The sequence below is a fragment of the Odontesthes bonariensis genome, chromosome 14 (assembly GCF_027942865.1).
Source record: "Odontesthes bonariensis isolate fOdoBon6 chromosome 14, fOdoBon6.hap1, whole genome shotgun sequence".
NCBI lineage: Eukaryota > Metazoa > Chordata > Actinopteri > Atheriniformes > Atherinopsidae > Odontesthes > Odontesthes bonariensis.
The window spans coordinates 36,300,743-36,318,939 of NC_134519.1; the positions used below are offsets into that span (position 1 = coordinate 36,300,743).

The 18,197-nt window shown below is 41.3% G+C and overlaps 1 protein-coding gene across 1 annotated transcript in view; it reads right to left on the bottom strand.

The window, feature by feature from the left end:
• Positions 1-5,290: 5,290 nt before the first annotated feature.
• The window catches only part of xkr4 (XK related 4), a 37,421-nt gene continuing 24,514 nt past the window's right edge, over positions 5,291-18,197 (bottom strand). The window contains exons 3-4 of the mRNA XM_075484204.1: positions 16,834-17,188; positions 5,291-13,984 (exon numbers count right to left, since the gene is read on the bottom strand). Of these exons, the coding sequence (XP_075340319.1) occupies positions 13,384-13,984; positions 16,834-17,188 (956 nt within the window). The 3' untranslated portion in view covers positions 5,291-13,383. The remainder of the gene's footprint in view (positions 13,985-16,833; positions 17,189-18,197) is intronic.

Sequence of the window (18,197 nt, forward strand, 5' to 3'; positions counted from 1 at the left end):
GGTATCAATTCTGCTTTAAAAACCTTGTACCATTCTGCAGGATAACCGTCACTCCCTGGAGATTTGTTATTTTTCAATGAGTTTATTGCTTGAATGATCTCTTCTCTTGTAATGTCTGCTGTTAATCTTTCATTTTGTCTTGAGCCAATCGATGGTAAATCTAATTGTTCTAAAAAAGGTCTCACCTCCTCCTCATTTGCTGCAGGTGGCTGTGTATACAATTTTTTATAGAACCTCTTAAATATGTTCTCTATGCCCTCTGGTTCATGTATTAACTCATTTGTGCCAGGATCTCTGATTTTTTGTATGGTATTCAGTGCTTGTTGTTTTCTGATACGTTTGGCAAAAAGTTTGTTCGCTCTGGGGCCAATCTCATAATAGTTTTGCTTCAAATATGTGTTCTTCTTACCATATTCATCTAATAGTAATTCAGTTATCTTCATTTTGGTGTCCTTGATTTGTTTCTTTATTTTTGGGTCATTTGTCTTCTGGTATTTTTGCTCTAGTTCTCTCAGTTTTAGAGAGTGATTTGAATAAGTCTCTTTTCTTAATTTTTTAAGTAATGTGGTCCTAGATATTATCTTTCCCCGAACAACCGCTTTCAAAGCGTCCCATATGATGTGGGGGTTCATTTCTCCCGTGTTATTTTCCTCCATGTATTGGCTAATATCTTCCTTCAAATCTTTCACCTGTCCTTTATTGTTTAATGTTCCTACATTTAATCTCCAAATTGTTTGTCTTCTCCTGGCATTAAGATTTATTTTTAGAAATAGCCCATTATGATCTGATATATCTGCACCTCCAATCCTACACTCAGTCACTCTATATCTATCTTCCTTATTTATGAAATAATAGTTTATTCTTGAGTGTACATTGTGTGTTGCCGAATAATGCGTAAAATCCTTTTCAAAAGGATTGAGGTTCCTCCATATGTCTATCATTCCCATTTCCTCTAATGACACCTTAACAAATTTTGATATCTGTTTTGTATTCCCTTTTAAACTTGTTGTGTCTAAACTATGGTTCAAGATTATATTAAAATCCCCCCACAGATTAAAGTACCTTCCTTTTCCGTTGCAACAAGATTAAACAAAGATGTTTTTCTTTTTTCAGTTTAGTTATAACTATTCCTCTCTTTTTAGGTGTGTTTAGACCATTTACATTTATGGACAGTATTTTCAGATCGTTATATACCATATTGCTTCACTTTTATGCATATATGTATTTTCCCAAGCAGCTAAAAAAAATATGAACATGAACAAAATTAAGAACATTAGAACTTCCACAGGGGGGTTCTTCTTCTCCCCAAGTCCCTGTTGGAGGGTGGATGGGAAATCCTCTCCTTGAGGGCCCATCTCTAAACCTAAACAGTCTAGATAAGTCCAACATTGTCTCTTTCCAGTTGGTAGCCTAATACTGTTCATAAATCTATATTATTGAAGCCTTTTCATATTATTTAGTCTCAATCAAAGGACTATGCCTTGTTTTTACTGTGTTATTAACCCAGAACAATATCATCTGAAGCCCCGTTGCTTTTTTCCCCACAAACATGATGTTACTTATCAGGTCTCCTCTGGTATTCTTGCAACCTCTCCCTCGCTCGTTGTGCCGCCGTCTCCTGGCTTGATCTACCGGATCTCGCTCGCTGCCATCCCGGGTCACTTCGAGTCTTCCCCGCCGCTCGTCCCGCGTCCTCATCTGGCGTGTCGGCGTCCACGGTTAATCCCCTTGCTCTCATGTCCCGCGCCGCTTCCCCCGCGTTGTCATAGCTCTTCACACCGTTGCTCCAGTGAATTCTCATTTTCGTGAATGGAGTCTGGAAACGGATCCCATTTTCTTTCAATACTTTTTTGATGCTCAGGTATGTTTTGCGCTTTTTTACGATTTCCGTGGGGTAGTCGTGGTCAAATTGGATTTTCTTGTTGCCCACCTGTATCCCCTTCTTCTGCCAGACTTTCTGTAGGACCATCTCCTTCATTTCAAACTTAAGGAAATTTACTACCACTGTTCTCGGAGCGCCGCCCGCGTCAGGTTTTGGGACGAGACCTCTGTGGGCGCGTTGTATCTGCAGATTGGCTCCGTCAGGCAGCTGCAGCTCTTTTTTAAGAAGTTGGTCCAAGTAATCTGTCATGGAGCTTCCTTCAGTGTCTTCAGGCAATCCGAAAATCCGGACATTATTTCGGCGAGACCTCGCTTCAAGGTCTGTTAGTTTGTCCTGCATTTCGTCCGTCTGTTTTGTTAGCTTGAGTAACAGACTGCCTGCGTCTCTGTTGTACTCCTCCAGCTCATCGATTCGAGCCTGGCCTCGGTCAGGTCCGTCTCCTGCTCCTGTAGCTCTCTGCGACTTTCTGTAAGCTTCAGCTCAATGTCTTGTCTCAAGGAAGCGATTTCTTGTTTCATTTCACCTTTGAGCTCCTCTTTGATTGTTGTCAGCTCGTTGTGGAGTTCTTGCTTGAAGTCCCGTATATCACCGCGGATAGCAGCGAGTCCAGCTTTCAGTGTGTCGGCGTGGTCCATTTTCTCTGTCGCGCCACTTTCAGGTTCACTTTCGTCGGTGACTTCTCCTGAGATTTGTTCTGGCGTTTTCTGTGGGGTTTCGTTTTTCCTACGGCCTCGTCTGCCACTCATCTCAAAGTTTAAAGCAGTTATATGTCGAGTTTACTTGCGTTGAGTGGTTTAATTCTACCGACTTGGGCGAGCTAAAAAACTATGCTGCTAACCCGTCCGCCATCTTACCGGAAGTCAGGATGGTCTATTTTACCGTCATAGAAAAACGCCCCACAAAATGATGCTGTTTACAAAGAAGTGCTACTCATGATTCTAATGAAGTGAGGAATCGGAATGCAAACACAATTGCAGTCAAAATACAGAACTTTTACTGTGCCAATTTCAAACATCTTTTATGAAAATCAATACAAAAAAGTAGTGCAACTTGCAATGATTATATTTTTGCATCAATATGAGGTCGAAGGCAGTCCCTCTAGAAAACTCGTCTTGAAGTGACATTTGGCTCGACTTTTCTTTTGCTTTCCCCGTGTTACCTGCTGATGTGGCGGGTGCTGACCTTAACTTCATGCATTCTTGATATTCTAAGACATGCTTACGGCTAAGGTGATGGAGCAAATTGCTCGTGTTGCCACCTCCAGCGACAACTGTAGCCCGACAACACTTGCATAAAATGGTTGTTTGGTCGACGGCGGATTTTTTTAAACCAAAAAACTTCCAAACTACAGACACGGCTCCTTTTTTTGGCACAAGTTCTTCTGTGTCAGCATGTTCTACTAGTTCTGCAGCTTCGATTTCGGAACTTTCCATGTCTATCCTATCCACCTTCACCTTCGCGCAACGCAAGTGCTTATTACCACCTCGCACCCATAGACAGTAAACATGCGTGTTTAGAAGCACAACACTGAAAAGGGTCCCGTCTCAAACAATGTCGCGCAACGCAGCGTTCCCCCCGTTGTGTAATAAAATACACCGGTATGGCGGTATATTAAAAATTCATATCATAACGAAATTATAAACCGGTATTCGGTGTGAACCGGTATACCGCCCAGCACTATCCCTAACTATAAGCTTTATCAGAAAGGAAAGTTTTAAGCCTGGTCTTAAAAGTGGAAAGGGTGTCTGCTTCCCAGACATTTACTGGCAGCTTATTCCACAAGAGAGGGGCCTGATAACTGAAGGCTCTGCCTCCCATTCTACTTTTAGAAACTCTGGGAACCTCAAGTAAACCTGCAGTTTGGGAACGAAGTGCTCTGTTAGGAACATATCTTATAATGAGATCTTTAAGATATGATGGAGCTCGGTCATTAAGAGCTTTATATGTAAGGAGAAGAATCTTAAATTCTATTCTGAATTTAACAGGGAGCCAATGAAGAGAAGCTAAAACTGGAGAAATATGATCTCTCCTGTTAGTTCTCATCAAAACTCTGGCTGCAGCATTTTGGATCAGCTGAAGCCTTTTCAGAGAATATGTGGGACAGCCCAATAATAAAGAATTACAGCAGTCCAATCCTGAAGTAACAAATGCATGGAGCAGTTTTTCTGCATCACTCTGAGACAAGATGTTCCTGATTTTAACAATATTACCAAGGAGTCAAATAATAAATTCTGGTCAAAAATAACTCCAAGGTTCCTCACTGTAGAACTAGAAGCCAAGGAAATACCATCTAGAGTAATTATATAGCTAGACAAGACACACCAGCTCAAATCCACTCTTTCAAACCGGTTTACAGACATTCCTGGTCCGCAGTCAGTCTCTCATGTCGGGTATCTACTCAACTTATATGATGCCTAATCTTTACAATTTTTTCTTTATTTGTTCCTTTTTATTTCACACTTTTGAGGAGATATTGTCATGGGCAATATACAGTATGTAATTGTGAACATTTTAGTTTATTCCTGGAATGAGGGAAGCTGATGTGAGCCTCATAGGTTACCTTTGTAACATCTACTGTGACCAATTAATGATCCATATCGAAGTAGATATGATAATAGTAATAACACATACACGGCCTTATTAGAACTAAATGCAGAGCCTCCCAGTTTCTCCTGTGTTCTTAATTTGAAGAAAGCCCAGAAGCTTTACATGGTAAGATGATGGATGGATGGCAGCACGATGGACGGACACACCTTTCCTCACTTTACTCTCTTTTTCCCCCGTTTAATTTCTCAAATGATATTATGTACATGTGACATTATTGTGGTCATTAACTGGTGTTTCCCTGTTCCAACAGATATCCTTTGAATGGTGTTACGGTGTTTGTTGTCCCCTCTTTCTGTCTTCTCAAACCCCAGCTGGTCGAGGCGGATGGCCACCCTTCCTGGTTCTGGTTCTGCCAGAGGTTTCTTCCTGTTAAAAGGGAGTCGTTTCTCTCCACAGTCGCCTCAAGCACGCTCAGGACGGGAGATTGGACTGAAGACAAGTTTCAGTGCAATCTGTTGGTTTCCTTAGCTCGGAAATTGTTTTTGAATTGGTTCTGTATGAATGAATTGGATTATTTAGAAATGAATTATGATTACAATTAATTGAACTCCAATTGTACTATATTATCTAAGTGCCTTGAGATGACTTTTGTTGTAATTTGGCGCTATATAAATAAAACTGAATTGAATTGAATGGATGGATGGGCAAGTCCACCAACAATATCAATTTCTTTTGGGGCTTGATAAACTATCACTCAGTTGAATTCAGGGTCTATGGTATGGGTCACTTGCAGATGTGTAAGGGAAAGTGAAAGAAAAAAAAAACTTGAAGCCAGACAAATGACGACAGTGTACTTTATTAAATTAATTTTGGTAGTTTGTCTCATTAGATTCAAATAAAAATTTACAAAAACCTCATATAGTTCTCATCACTTCTTATAGTTCATATATATATATACATACAACACACACATATATATATATATATATATATATTGTACGTATATATGCAATGTATATACAAAGTGTTATTTTATTATTTTTCAGTCTTAATATTTTTACACTAAAATGTACTTATTCCCCATTGAATGCATTTTAGTACTTCAGACTTTCATCACACAATGCAACTTACTGAAAGGACCAGTTTTTCATCTTGAACATTTGCATTTTTTATTCACCACATACACCACATGTATCTTTTTTAGCTTTAGTATAATGTCATAGTTACAGCCATCATGTGGCATCAAACCTCTAGAGACACTCTTCACAGTCAGAACTCAAAGAGCAGAATGTTCTTTTTAAACATTTACACTTTGCATACATTTATTTACAAAAAAAGCATTTCCGCCGATCAGATCACTGTGTGGCAGTCCATGTGCAACCAACGCTCGACTCACACATCTGTGGTATCATTGGAATCCTCTCATTATTCATCTGCTGGTTACTGTGCTGGCTCTGACACTTTTTTTTTTGCCCAATCTGAAATAGTTGATGAACTGTCTTGACCACCCTAACTAAGTACAATTATTTTGTTGAGATGGCAGCAACAAATCATCTTCAAAGTTGTGTTAAACTCACATGTCCATATGTTTAAAGCCCTGATGCATTCGTCAGGGCTTTAAACCATTAATGCTGGTAAACAGACACAGCTTGGGGCTAAGACACTCACAAGAAGCCGCTTCACATATTACAGTGGTATAGAGAACATAAAAAGACAATACATTACTGCAGTGTAGTGGCTCTCCAGCAGGTTGGTGGGATTTAGACAGTTTTGTCAGTTCAAACTATTTCTCTTAGCTCAATGACAAAGTAGGTAGTTCAAAGACTTTCACAATGGTACATCCCACAGTTTTCTGATCCGTCAAAACCCTTTAGCCCAAGTGAAAGATTGTGTTGATGACATAAAAGAATCAATGCTAACTTTTGTTGGGACACTCTTGTTTCTTTAGTGTCACTTTACATGCTTCTACAACTTTTCCATGTGAGAAGAAGCAGGGATACAAGCTCACTGGCCTTCCATCTCCAAACGGTGATGAGCAAAGATGGGACCTACCAAGTGGCTTAGTGGGGGCTTATTCTGAAAAAGGCTTTTCCTCTGTTTCCTCCTCTGTCTTATATGAGTTGCCATGATTTAACAGGATTCTGCGTAGGATTTTTACACAGGTTACATAGAGTTTCACATTTGTTTTCGAGCTGATCACAGAACTTTTGGACTGGTACTGAGGGCAGAGGCCTGCTCAATCTTCTTGCTGGGAAATGGAGCAATCCTAGTGCAAGCACAGTAACAACTTTTAACACACACTACAGAATAATATAAAAACAAGTTCACACATACAAACACCTGACCAACCAGGGATAACCAGAGAACCACATTTAGTTTTTCAGTACAGCCTCAAGCGAAGTCCTGGGTGTGGGGCTGAAATAAATGACAAAAATACATTTGTTCTAAAGGCAAAGAAAGAAGTTTATAAAAGTTATGACCAGAATAAAGAAGGTCAGTTCATGTATCATGTTCCATTTCTGACACATGCTGCTGTGAGAAAGACACCCACCCACCAGAAGAGCACCAGTTGGACCTCACACCCGAACCCTCCTTATGACTGCACCTCAACTGTAAATGAAAGAAACCATTCCATTCAAACTGCTGCAGTGGCTTTTTTTTCTTTAAAAGAAACTAAATGAAGCTGAGTTAATAGGATAGGCTTGGTTGTAACATACTGTAAGATTAGGCAACCAAATATTTCCCTGAAGCTTCCACCATTACTGTCTGAAATCAAAGTGAATGAATCATCTAGGCTCATGAAAACATGAGCTCATGTGAAAATAACCTTTCCAACATTGAAAAGTATACATGTTGCAAATTCCAATCAAGAATCTCTGCAGTTTCAGCTTGTGATATTCAGCATTCAGTTTGACATCCACTTCCAGTTTGGCTTTAGAGGACTGAATATTTTTAGTTGATTGAATTTTTGATTTTGGAAAACTTGTTTTTGTCAGTTTCAGCAATCCTTCCAGAAACATTGTGCTGGGTCCAAAGTGTTGCCGTGTGACACGCCAAGGCTTATCGCCAGTGAGGGTGGAGGGATTTCTCTACAGCAGACAAACGGAGGTAGCTTTATGTGCGATACATATCAGTTCTCATCATATGTCATATGGGTTATTTCATGAGATGGCGATGAGTAAGCAAACGCTAAAACGGGTTTTAACAATGAAAGTAAACTGCATTTCATTGTTTTCAGAAACTGGCTGCATTTACACAGAGAAGAGAAGAAATCGGCTCTCAGACTGATTCATTCTCTCACTGAGGTGCAAGCGAGCTGAAGTATCCACTGAGGTATTTCCTAAAACAAAGTCAATGCTCTTACCTATTTGATGAACTCTCTTCCAGATTTAAAATCTTCTTTATTTTATAGATTCGGTGTTGGCAGATACGTTTCTGACAGGGGAAGAGCTAAAGGGTTATGGAACAGAGTAATAATTAGGAGAGATTCTTCACCTTTTCCTGCTTGTCGTGCCTCGTGCATGAGTGTGGATCTGGACCCCTGCAGTGCTGTGTAAAGGCAGCCATTTTCCAACTTTTAACAGTTATGTGCCATCCTCAAAGTGCCCAACTATGAAACCAAACCACCAACAGTTCAGCATGCAACTTGTGAGGCAATTGTAACCTGGAGTAAGGACGCACAATTGTCTACAGATTGTCTGATGTTCATTAAAGTGACGTCACTTCAGAACATTTATCCACTGGAGTCTTTTTCAGAGAAACATTCGAACATCAGTCAGTGGGGTTTCCATTGAGCACCAGAGTCTCTGGTAAAAGGTAAAGAAATGAGCCCAAACAAAAAGAGTTCTGAATCAGCTGGTGGACTACAAACAGCTCAGGATGGTAACACACCATGTGATGAGAACACGTTTCCATGCGTACTTACCGTCGGACCGTGGGAATAAAGCTGACTTCCATATAAAAGATAAGTGAATGAAATCTCGGGCATTAAGACTGTACACTGTTCTGAGACTTCTGGATCCACACTTCCACAGTCTAAACTAAAAGATTCTAAACATTGAATATTACTATGAGAGCAATGGCTCCCATATTTGCTGTGCTTCTTCTCTCTTGATGAATGCTCAGAACTGGAATTACTCAAATATTGTCCTCACGGCTTGTTTTGTTTGACAAGCAAACCTCTGCATGTTATATTGTGCTTTGTGAGTATTGTGTTCTGTTTGTATGTAGGTGGTCTGTGCTTTAAGGGACTACATATGGGAGTCAGCGTGTTGCTATAAATTGGTACATCAAATGGAAATCTCAATGTTCAAACTGCATGCTGTCTCTTTTAGTTTAACATTTTTTAAGGTGAAGACCAATTTGTGAGACCATCAGCTGTGATTCTTTTAATAGGTTCAGTAACATGTTGTTTTGAGGCTGTTATTCATCCTCTAAGGTACTGTATGATTTGTCAGGAGTGATCTTATTCTGATGTGGAGGTAAGGATAAGCACACTGTAGTTTAGAAGTGTCAGCTTGGCCTCACACTCATGTTGCTGAATTGAAATACGACAAAGTTTATCAGGTAGATATTTAAAAAAGATAGACTAAGGCTTATGGGGTGAAGCATAAAAGCAGCCAATGTGAATCTGTTCAAAATAAAGCAATCAGGAAGGAAACACAACGGAGTGTCTTCACATTTTAGCTCCAAATGTACATTATGTGTGTGTATACTTTACATTTATGCAAACATTTTTGGTTCAGACAGTAGATTGTTCGATTTATTTTACACATATTTTGCCTTCCCTGGTTATGTTTCTATGTGTTAAGAATGAGTGTTGTGTTTGCATTACTCTGTTACTCATAAACTCATAAATCTGTTGGTTTCCTTAGCTAGGAAATTGTTTTTGAATTGGCTCTATATGAATGAATTGGATTATTTTATGAATAATTATGATTACAATTAATTGAATTCCAATCGGCTTGAATTGGACTTTATTATCTAAGTGCCTTGAGATGACATTTGTTGTATTTGGCGCTATATAAATAAAAAAAAATGAATTGAATTACTTTACATCATTGAAGTCCCTTTAGCAATGAACACAAATTAAAGCAAAAACTTATTTCCTAGTTTGTATGTTCAAGAAAACGATGGGCGAAAAAAAGTGAAGAAAAAAGGAATTCCAAAATACATCACAGTTTGTGTAATAGATCAGTAAGAACAGCACTGCTATAGGCTTAAAAGAATCAGTCAGAAAAAAAGAACACTTTGGAATAAAAACTAACGAGAAAACTTTAGAATCTGGTAAAGTTTCGCTTTAAAGCGGATTCACTTCCTGTCCAGTACAAATCCCCAAAACCTATGTTAGGACAGCTGATCCTGAAAGCACACAGTTCTGATTCTCTGTGTTCGGGATATACTGGGCAGCACATCAACCTTTTGAATTCTATGATTTTTCTACATGTCTTTAACCAAATCAGTAATCAGTTCTAACAACCTGCACCAGAATTTAGAGTTCTGGAATATCTTCTGTAGCAGTGAGTTCACCTGTTCCACTCAAGATCTCATCTTTTCATCTGTATAATACTGTGCTCCTTCTAAATTCTATGAGTACAAAGCCACTCTCCCCCCTGTGTTGAAGTCTCGGTTCAGTAGAGGACACATTCCACCAGCATATTGGCATGGGATCTGTGATATTTCATCCAAAATCCCTCATATTGTTTCCAATTGAGAGGGCAACCTCTTAAAACTGAATATCAGTCATAGGTTTGCATCAAGCTTACAAACATCTAGCCATTGCCAAAAAAAGAGAGCATTGCCATAAGATAGAATTATTTTTTATGAGTGAGCTAATATGGCATGGATTTAACTGGGAGTACATCTGCGGTGTGATTAAGTCGATGTCTCCAGGTTCCCAGAAGTTAAGTCAAGCTGTTAGGGATGGGAAGGTAGGATTGGTTGCATCTTTCTATCCTGTCTACGATCTTAAGCTGTCTCTCTGATGCAGAACACTGAGGATGTTAGTTTGCTTTGCATACAGTATAAGATGTTAAAAGGTCCCTCTGTTTTACAGGGGCAGTCTGTTCTATTTGTCCAAACCAAATCAGGTGATCCCTCTCTAACGTTGGCAGACCCCCGACACACACCATTCCATCCGAAACCGAACATTTTTCGATGAAAGTATTTTGAGAATGTTAGGACGTGCCATAAAATAAATCGATTGTTTTGATGAGAGACGCTGATCGTCCTGCCATGACAGCACAAAGGCAAACCCGCAGTTTCTTAAACTTGGAACTGTTTTGCTGGGTTAGTGGCTGAGGAGCTAAGGTAAGGAGCTACTTTTTTATGGTGAATGTAAAACAAAGAATTGATAAGACACTTTTCTAATTTAAACCAGACTGCATTTGTTTGCTGCATTAACCATATACAATGTAGTTGTCTTTACCACATATATGGAGTATATTTGTCTGTGGATGCAGGAGTTTGTATCGGCATAACTGGTATTTAATGATTCTGGAGAAAAGCATTTAGTTTTGTCAGATGTGCATAAACGGTGCAGAGCATTTGACCCCTACAAAGGCCTTTTCAAAAGAATCTGTCCACCAGAGGTTTTTTTTCAATTTTACCCAAGTTGATGTTGGCAGGGGAGTGATAACATTATTCATTTTGTGTTTGAGAAGAGTAAATCATAAGTGGGAAAGTGGTGGGCAAACGTCAATCCTTACTGTGAGAGAGAAGCTATATTCAGAATGATAAACTTTACGAGGTCGACCTCTAATAAAGTTCTCTACCCTCTGGCTCCGCCTGCAGTTTGCCATCTGAGCGAACCCACTTTTAGCATGTTACCCATGTTTATTTCTTCTATTATGTCAAAGTTGTTTCAAGTGTCTTTAAGTTAGAATCATATGATCACTATCGGGTCCACCTTTTAATGAAATATTCTGGGGATTCATACAAGGAGAAAAACTACTGCCATGAGAACCATTTTATCTTAATGTGTCAAAGCAGGTAATGACTCGGAGAATTCAAGACGAGCAAATGTGATGATGTTTTCCTTTCCACACTCTTTTCTGCTTGCCTATTTATTGTTTTTCACTATTTTGTTGATATTACAGATATGTCCAACATCAACACAAAAAGAGTATTTCCAGTAAGACTTTTCTGCTGGTGCGGGAACTAGGAACTGCCTGGTGCCTGAGCCCCTGCTCTGTTTGATGGCCACATCGGGCCCATGTGTTTGAAACACAAGAAAACATCTTGGACATGTAAATGGAGAAGTGTGGACATCGTTCTGGCCAGATCCTATTCTCCACAATTCTGTGGACAAATTCTTACCAAGGTAAAAAATAAAAGCATTAAAAAGAGAGAGATCATCAGTTACAGTACTGCTTCTTCGACCTGGCTTGTGTTAACAATATATTTTGGGTTAGATCCCATTCAGCTGCATCAGTTCTCCTTCCAGGACCATGACGAGGTATGACAGTTGTGGATCAACCTTTAGGACAACCTTCAGTCAACAATATCAGCACCATATAAACTCATGTTGTGAAGCTTTTTTCTTAAATATGGCATCGCGTTCAGAATGGTAAAAGTTGTTGCTGGGTCACTTAGATCCCAAAAAAAATCATGAATTTTTCCAAGTGGGTGACTGGCATCATTGTCTAGCATCAACAATTACTGACAACAAAGAACCAACTCAGGCCTTTTAACCACGTGTCCTACTGAACTGCTTCACATCTTCTGAGGACGCACACACACAATAGGCTGTGAAAACAAACAAAGCACAGATTTACACTGACTTCGGTCCCCTCTACATCATCTGTAAAATAAAAAAGTGCTGTACATCCTGATGCTTGGTTTGGCTTGGCTGAGATGGCTGCTTGGCTGGGCTTTTTCCATCCTCTCCATCCTGATCCCCATCTCCAGGGACATCTTCTCTATCCACTGCTCTCCATCGCCGCCCGTCCACTTTCCTCATTTCATTTGCTCCATGTTCTCCTCCACAGGAAGGCAACCATCAGTATTACTGTATAGCCAGGCTCACAAGGCTTCACTGCAAACAGTTGAGCTGTGGCAGGGGATTTTTCTTCTTGGCATTCTTTGTGTTTGACCTATCTAATTGAGGGAAAAGACCGTAGGCTGATGTCTGTTCAACCTCCACCCACTCAGCCTCGCTCCCCTCTTTTCCATCCAGCCAGGTTTGGTTTAATCCAAACAGAACAACGGAGCATAGATGCAACTTTGACCGCTGTATTCCTGTAGTTCACTTTCTTCTCCTTTTCTTATTTTAGTGCAGATCAGGGCTATCCAAATAGAATCAAAGGCTTTGACCAGAGAAGACCCCTCTGGACTACCCAGCCATCACTCAAGTGCTCCTCAGAGGCTGTAAAAGATGTTTCCCAGAAAGCTTTTTTGGCACTAAGAAAAGGGGAGTGATGAATGTTGTCCTGTAAATACTAATGAAAGTACGCACCTGACTGTGCCTACTATGTTGTCATTGTTTCGCATCTGCATCACATTGGAGCAATCAGTGTTTAGCTCAGTTAACATTTATCTTTGTGCATTTCCATATTACTTCAAACTCATCTGGATGTTGTGACATGTTCTTATTTCATACAGAACCTTTCAAAGTCTGAACCAAAGGCTTGCATCGGCCTTTTGATCCGACAGAGTGTTCAAACACTCACACTGGAGAGAACTTCCCTGATGAGTGAAAGTAAAAATAAGAATAAACAAGTCAAATGCACCCGATGACACCAACTGAACTCAAATGGCTCCTCTAACCCTACAAACAGTCCTGAAAGCTGCTGGGCGCAAACTGATGCCAGAGAATAGAACAATTAGAAGGGAAATGAGAGGAAAATGTAGGTTTAGGTTAGCATCATTTCTAATCGTCACAATCCATGTTGCTGTTTGTGTCAGAGCAGGATGTTCTTCTGACGCCGAACCCCTGTTCTGATATCAAAGTGGAACTATAGTGTGGTCTCATATTCCAATCGCTCCTGCACCAAGGCATCATCTTTGTACTGCAGACGAGGAGGAGTCACAGAGCCGTCGATGGCCAAGATTGCTTTGCGTATACTGCGGTCAAGAACATGGCGCTCCCAAGCCGGGTATCGGTTCCTACACAGGTCAATTTTGATAACAGTCTCTTCTAGGCGTGGAGCACGCGACGATGGTGTGGAGGGCACTGTGGGTCGGACCTGAAACACCGGCATGCAGCCATCCCGCTCAGAATATTTCCCCATGTCCCGCTCCAGAGTCGCGGTGTTTCCTCGGTTGGAACGCAGGGAGTTGGTGGCGCCCTCAGAAGGTAGTGCGGAGAACTGAGCGGTCGGGTCCAGATCAAGTCCCTGGCCACTTGGCGAGCGTCCAAAACGAGGCCCATTGGGATGGAAAAAAGCATAGTACATGAGCATGAAAACCACACCAGTCAGAAAACTGCTGAAAATAACACACAGTGCCGGAACTGCGAAAGCGTCAGTGGTGTGAGGTGTTCGGTAGAGATACCACAGCGCACTGAGAGCAGAATTCTCCAGCAAAATGACCAGGTAGTAGATGAAGAGGCGACACCTGCACAAACAGAGACAAGAAATGATCAGATGATCAAGTTTTCTACATGAGTACATTCAGTAAATATGGGTTTTAAAGGCTTTTTGTTGCTTCTGAAATTCAAATGAATTGCTCAACTACCATTTAGTTTGAGACACTCAAAAACTGACAGATAAAACGATACATTTCACTGTGAATTCAGGGAGCAGAAATGTGGGCTGCAACTGGAGCCACATTTTTTCTTTGTTTGTTTGTCTTTGTTTGCATTTTGAAAAAATAAGTGTGTCTATTAATGGTTTCTTTTTGCTGGAATAGATGTATTATTGTGCCTGGTCACTCACAGCTCCGGGTTATCCTCATTTACTGCTCCCCAAAAACCTCCACCTCAGCCTCCCCCTCAGCCTCCCCCTCAGCCTCCACCTCAGCCTCCCCCTCAGCCTCCCCCTCAGCCTCCACCTTAGCCTCCCCCTCAGCCTCCATCACTTTCATTTCTTTTTCTGAACTCCATCCACATTGCTGCTCTGTGACTTTGACATCACACTTGACCTTTTGTCAAGTTCCACATAAAATACAAAATCCTACTCCTCACTTACAGGCCCCCCCATGGCCTGGCCCCTCCATGGCCTGGCCCCCCCATGGCCTGTCTGACCTCCTCCATCTCCACACCACATCCGGCCTGTTCTTCATTCCTCGCCCCCGACTCCGCACCTTTGGGGATCGGCCTTCTGTTGTGCCGCACCCACCCTCTGGAACTCTCTCCCCCTTGATATACGCAATGCCCCGTTTGTGAGGCGACCTTGGGTCCTTTGAAAGGCGCTATATTGATTAAAGTTATGACTAATATTATTAATATTATTATTATTATTATTATTATAGATAACTACAAGACCAGCCACTTTTCCCTCAATGTTTAAGCAGGCGTGTCTGTTAATCTCCATTATTATAACAATTGTAAGTAAGTGGTTCCAAACTCTTCGACAAGGTACACTATTATGGCCTGACCAGGTGTGATGTGGGATGCTGTGACAGCCACATATAAAAATACAAGTACATGATTGATTTCACAAGTGTCTGCCACACACAGTTTCACTGATAGGTTTTAATGGAATTCAGCACTGTTGTTGAATAGAGGGAACTTCAGACCATGGCACATCAAAGAGCACTGACAAAGAGGAAGGAGTCCATGAGGGAAAAGGTGATGGAGTAAGACACAGCTAAACATCAGTGCAAATGACCCCCCACCTGAAGAAAACACTCTGTGGACAGCACATGAAAGCCACCTGTCGTACGGCTTGCTTTGGACAGGTCCAGCCAACAGCCCTCAGCATCACAGTGTCATCGGTATAAAATCATCAGACCTGGGACTGTACTTAGATTACACCTTGTTCCGCCCCACTGATGACTGCAGACAGTTTGACAGGCTCGACACATGCAAGTGTAAAATGGCACAGAGCTGTAGCCTGTAAAATTGTAAAGATTAAGATGCGCTCCAGTGTGAGTGAATGAGTCGAATGACGCTTGTAGTGTAAAAGCACCGAGTGATCCACTTACCTAGAAAAGCTATATACAAGTACAGTCCATTTACCAGATGGCACTGAAACAGCTGGGCCAAATACATCTAATCTGACATCAGAACAGAGATTTATGCACTCATTTTTTCTTGAGTGGACATAATAAAGGACTATCTATGGATTTAAGAGCCATTTAATCCGGATTCCTGTACATTAAACCTCAACTTTAGAGAAAGGTGTGTGCAAAGATCTGTATGGACTGCAAGCACCCAACTGCCTCATGGCAGACTGCTGAACTGCTTCTTATCCAGTCTGTGTGAGTTAGTCGTCTTTATTGGGATTTACACAGGAGGCGATGCCTGTCTTCTGAACAGGACACCTATTTCTGTCTGTCTGCCTGCCTGCTGCTGCTGCTGCTGCTGCTGCTGCTGCTGCTGCTGCTGCTGCTGCTGCTGCTGCTTCACACAGATCTGAACATGGCTGTGGCGTGCCCCCTTGGTATGCCTTGAGCACAAAGTTTGAACACCAATGTAAGTCATGTGTAAGAGTGAAAATATGTGATACGGTTTTTGTCTTTCAGGTGTTTGTGGAACATCTGAATGTACCTGCCCCTTTGACCTGATGCAATATAACACTGTCCATGACAATATAATAATGCTCTCAAACCCCACATTTCTCAAATATAGTCTAATCCGTCAGTTTGTGGATGGAAGTTTTCTTTGGGTAGAGTAATATGGCTTCAGTTTGGGATTATTGGTCTAAGAACATTTATTTTTGTTTGTATTTTTTGCTTTGGATAAATTACTTAAAACTTCAAAGGCTTTTTCCATGAAACCTGAAAAATGATACGGAATTCATTTGCATGATGTGAAAATGCAAAGTATTGGATTTTTCCCAATCCTGAAGTTCACTGTACCAAATGTAATTCCCAAATTCCCTCCTTGTACATTTCAGATGCCATACAGATAAGTTTTCAAATCGGAAATATTCAGCCATCCATTTCCTATACCCACTTAATCCCATCCAAGGTCGCGGGGGGCTGGAGGCTATCCCAGCTGTCATTGGGCGAAAAGCAGGGTGACCCTGGACAGGTCTCCAGTCCATCACAGACACACCACACACACGCTCACACTCACTCCTACTCCCACCAGTTAACCTAACGCGCATGTTTCTGGGAGGTGGGAGGAAGCCGGAGAACCCGGAGAGAACCCACGCATACACGGGGAGAACATGCAGAGGGCCTCAGCCAGGATTCCAACCAGGATCCACCATGCTGCCCAAAGTGTGAGAGGGATTTTAAAGTGACAAATGTTCTGTGCGGAGGTTAATCTTACACTAAGGAAAGTTGAGTGTTTTCACCTTGTCCGTCCTTCCTTGACGTTAAACCAGGAAAATATGTAGATTATGCCCACCACCATGTCAAACACAATCTCCTCCCATTTGCTGATGCAGAAGTCTGTCTCACAGTGGACAATCCAGAAGGTCATGATGCACCAGTGCAAGACAATGAAGATGCCAAAGTAGAGTTGGAACACAGAGGCGAACAGGGCAAAGGTGATGACTCTGGCTGCTATAGTGAAGAAGTGCCAGCAGAACTGAATGATGACTGCCAGGTAGCTGATGGGCTTCTTGTCATCCCGGGACTCTCGCAAGGCCTTCTGGTAGGAAGCCAAAGCCCAGGCCAGAGATACGAGAGAGGCTGCTGCTGTCATACCTGCAACAGACACAGACACAGTGGCTTTAGGATCAGAGCCACATCAGCAGCAGCATGACTGACACCATGTTCACATAAACCTTCACTCATCGAATGAGATCAGAAGCACTTTCTGAAGTGAACTTTTCTGAAAAATCCTGAGAATTTTACATCGAAGCTCCACACGAAACACTACAGATAAATACTGCTCAGCCCAGTTTTAGTTTCTCTATTTATCCACAAATATTGGCAAGTTTTACTTTTACATGGGTTTATTTTTATTGCATTGTCATCTGGTCTCTAAATGAATTCTATTTACTTTATATATTCATTTTCACCTATTGGTTTTACTGAGTAGTTTGTCTGTTTATTTCTTCCTAATGTAGGAATGTTAATGAATGTAAAGTATGTTTTTTTCTATCCATTTCATGCTATTTCCTTTATGTTTGTGGTCAGTAAGTATTTTCTTGCCTAAACTCGTCTCGGCATGCAACTGGACAGAGGACGCTTGACTCCACTCGTCTTTTCTTCTCTTCATTTATCAATAGATGAACATTAGGGTGGATGTGGCATGATCATTTCTAGTCATTTATTTCTTAATCTTGGATACCTCAAGATTAGCTTTACACACTTCATAAGTCCAAATCGTATAGAATGAGTTCAGAAGGAGGGAGAGCTTTTTCTTTGGGGAAGCACCCTGCTGAGAATGACAGGATCTGGCCAAAGTGTTTCCTGATTGGTCTAATTCCTGGAGCTTTGCTGAGGGGCAGAGAAGGGATGATGTTGATGAGTGAGTGCTTCTACAACAGATGCCGGCTAGAACACTTTGAGAAACACACTATGTTTTCAAGCATGACAACACATAGCATCCAGATGTTTGCATTGGAGCCAGAATCAGATTCCCAAGATCAAAGCGAGCATTGTGATGAGCCACTACAGCGAAGAGTACCACCCAACTGCTGTTTGGGAAACATGCCCAGAACTTATGTAATGTTTGTGTGACTAACTGTGATTCTGAGCAGCTGTGGAA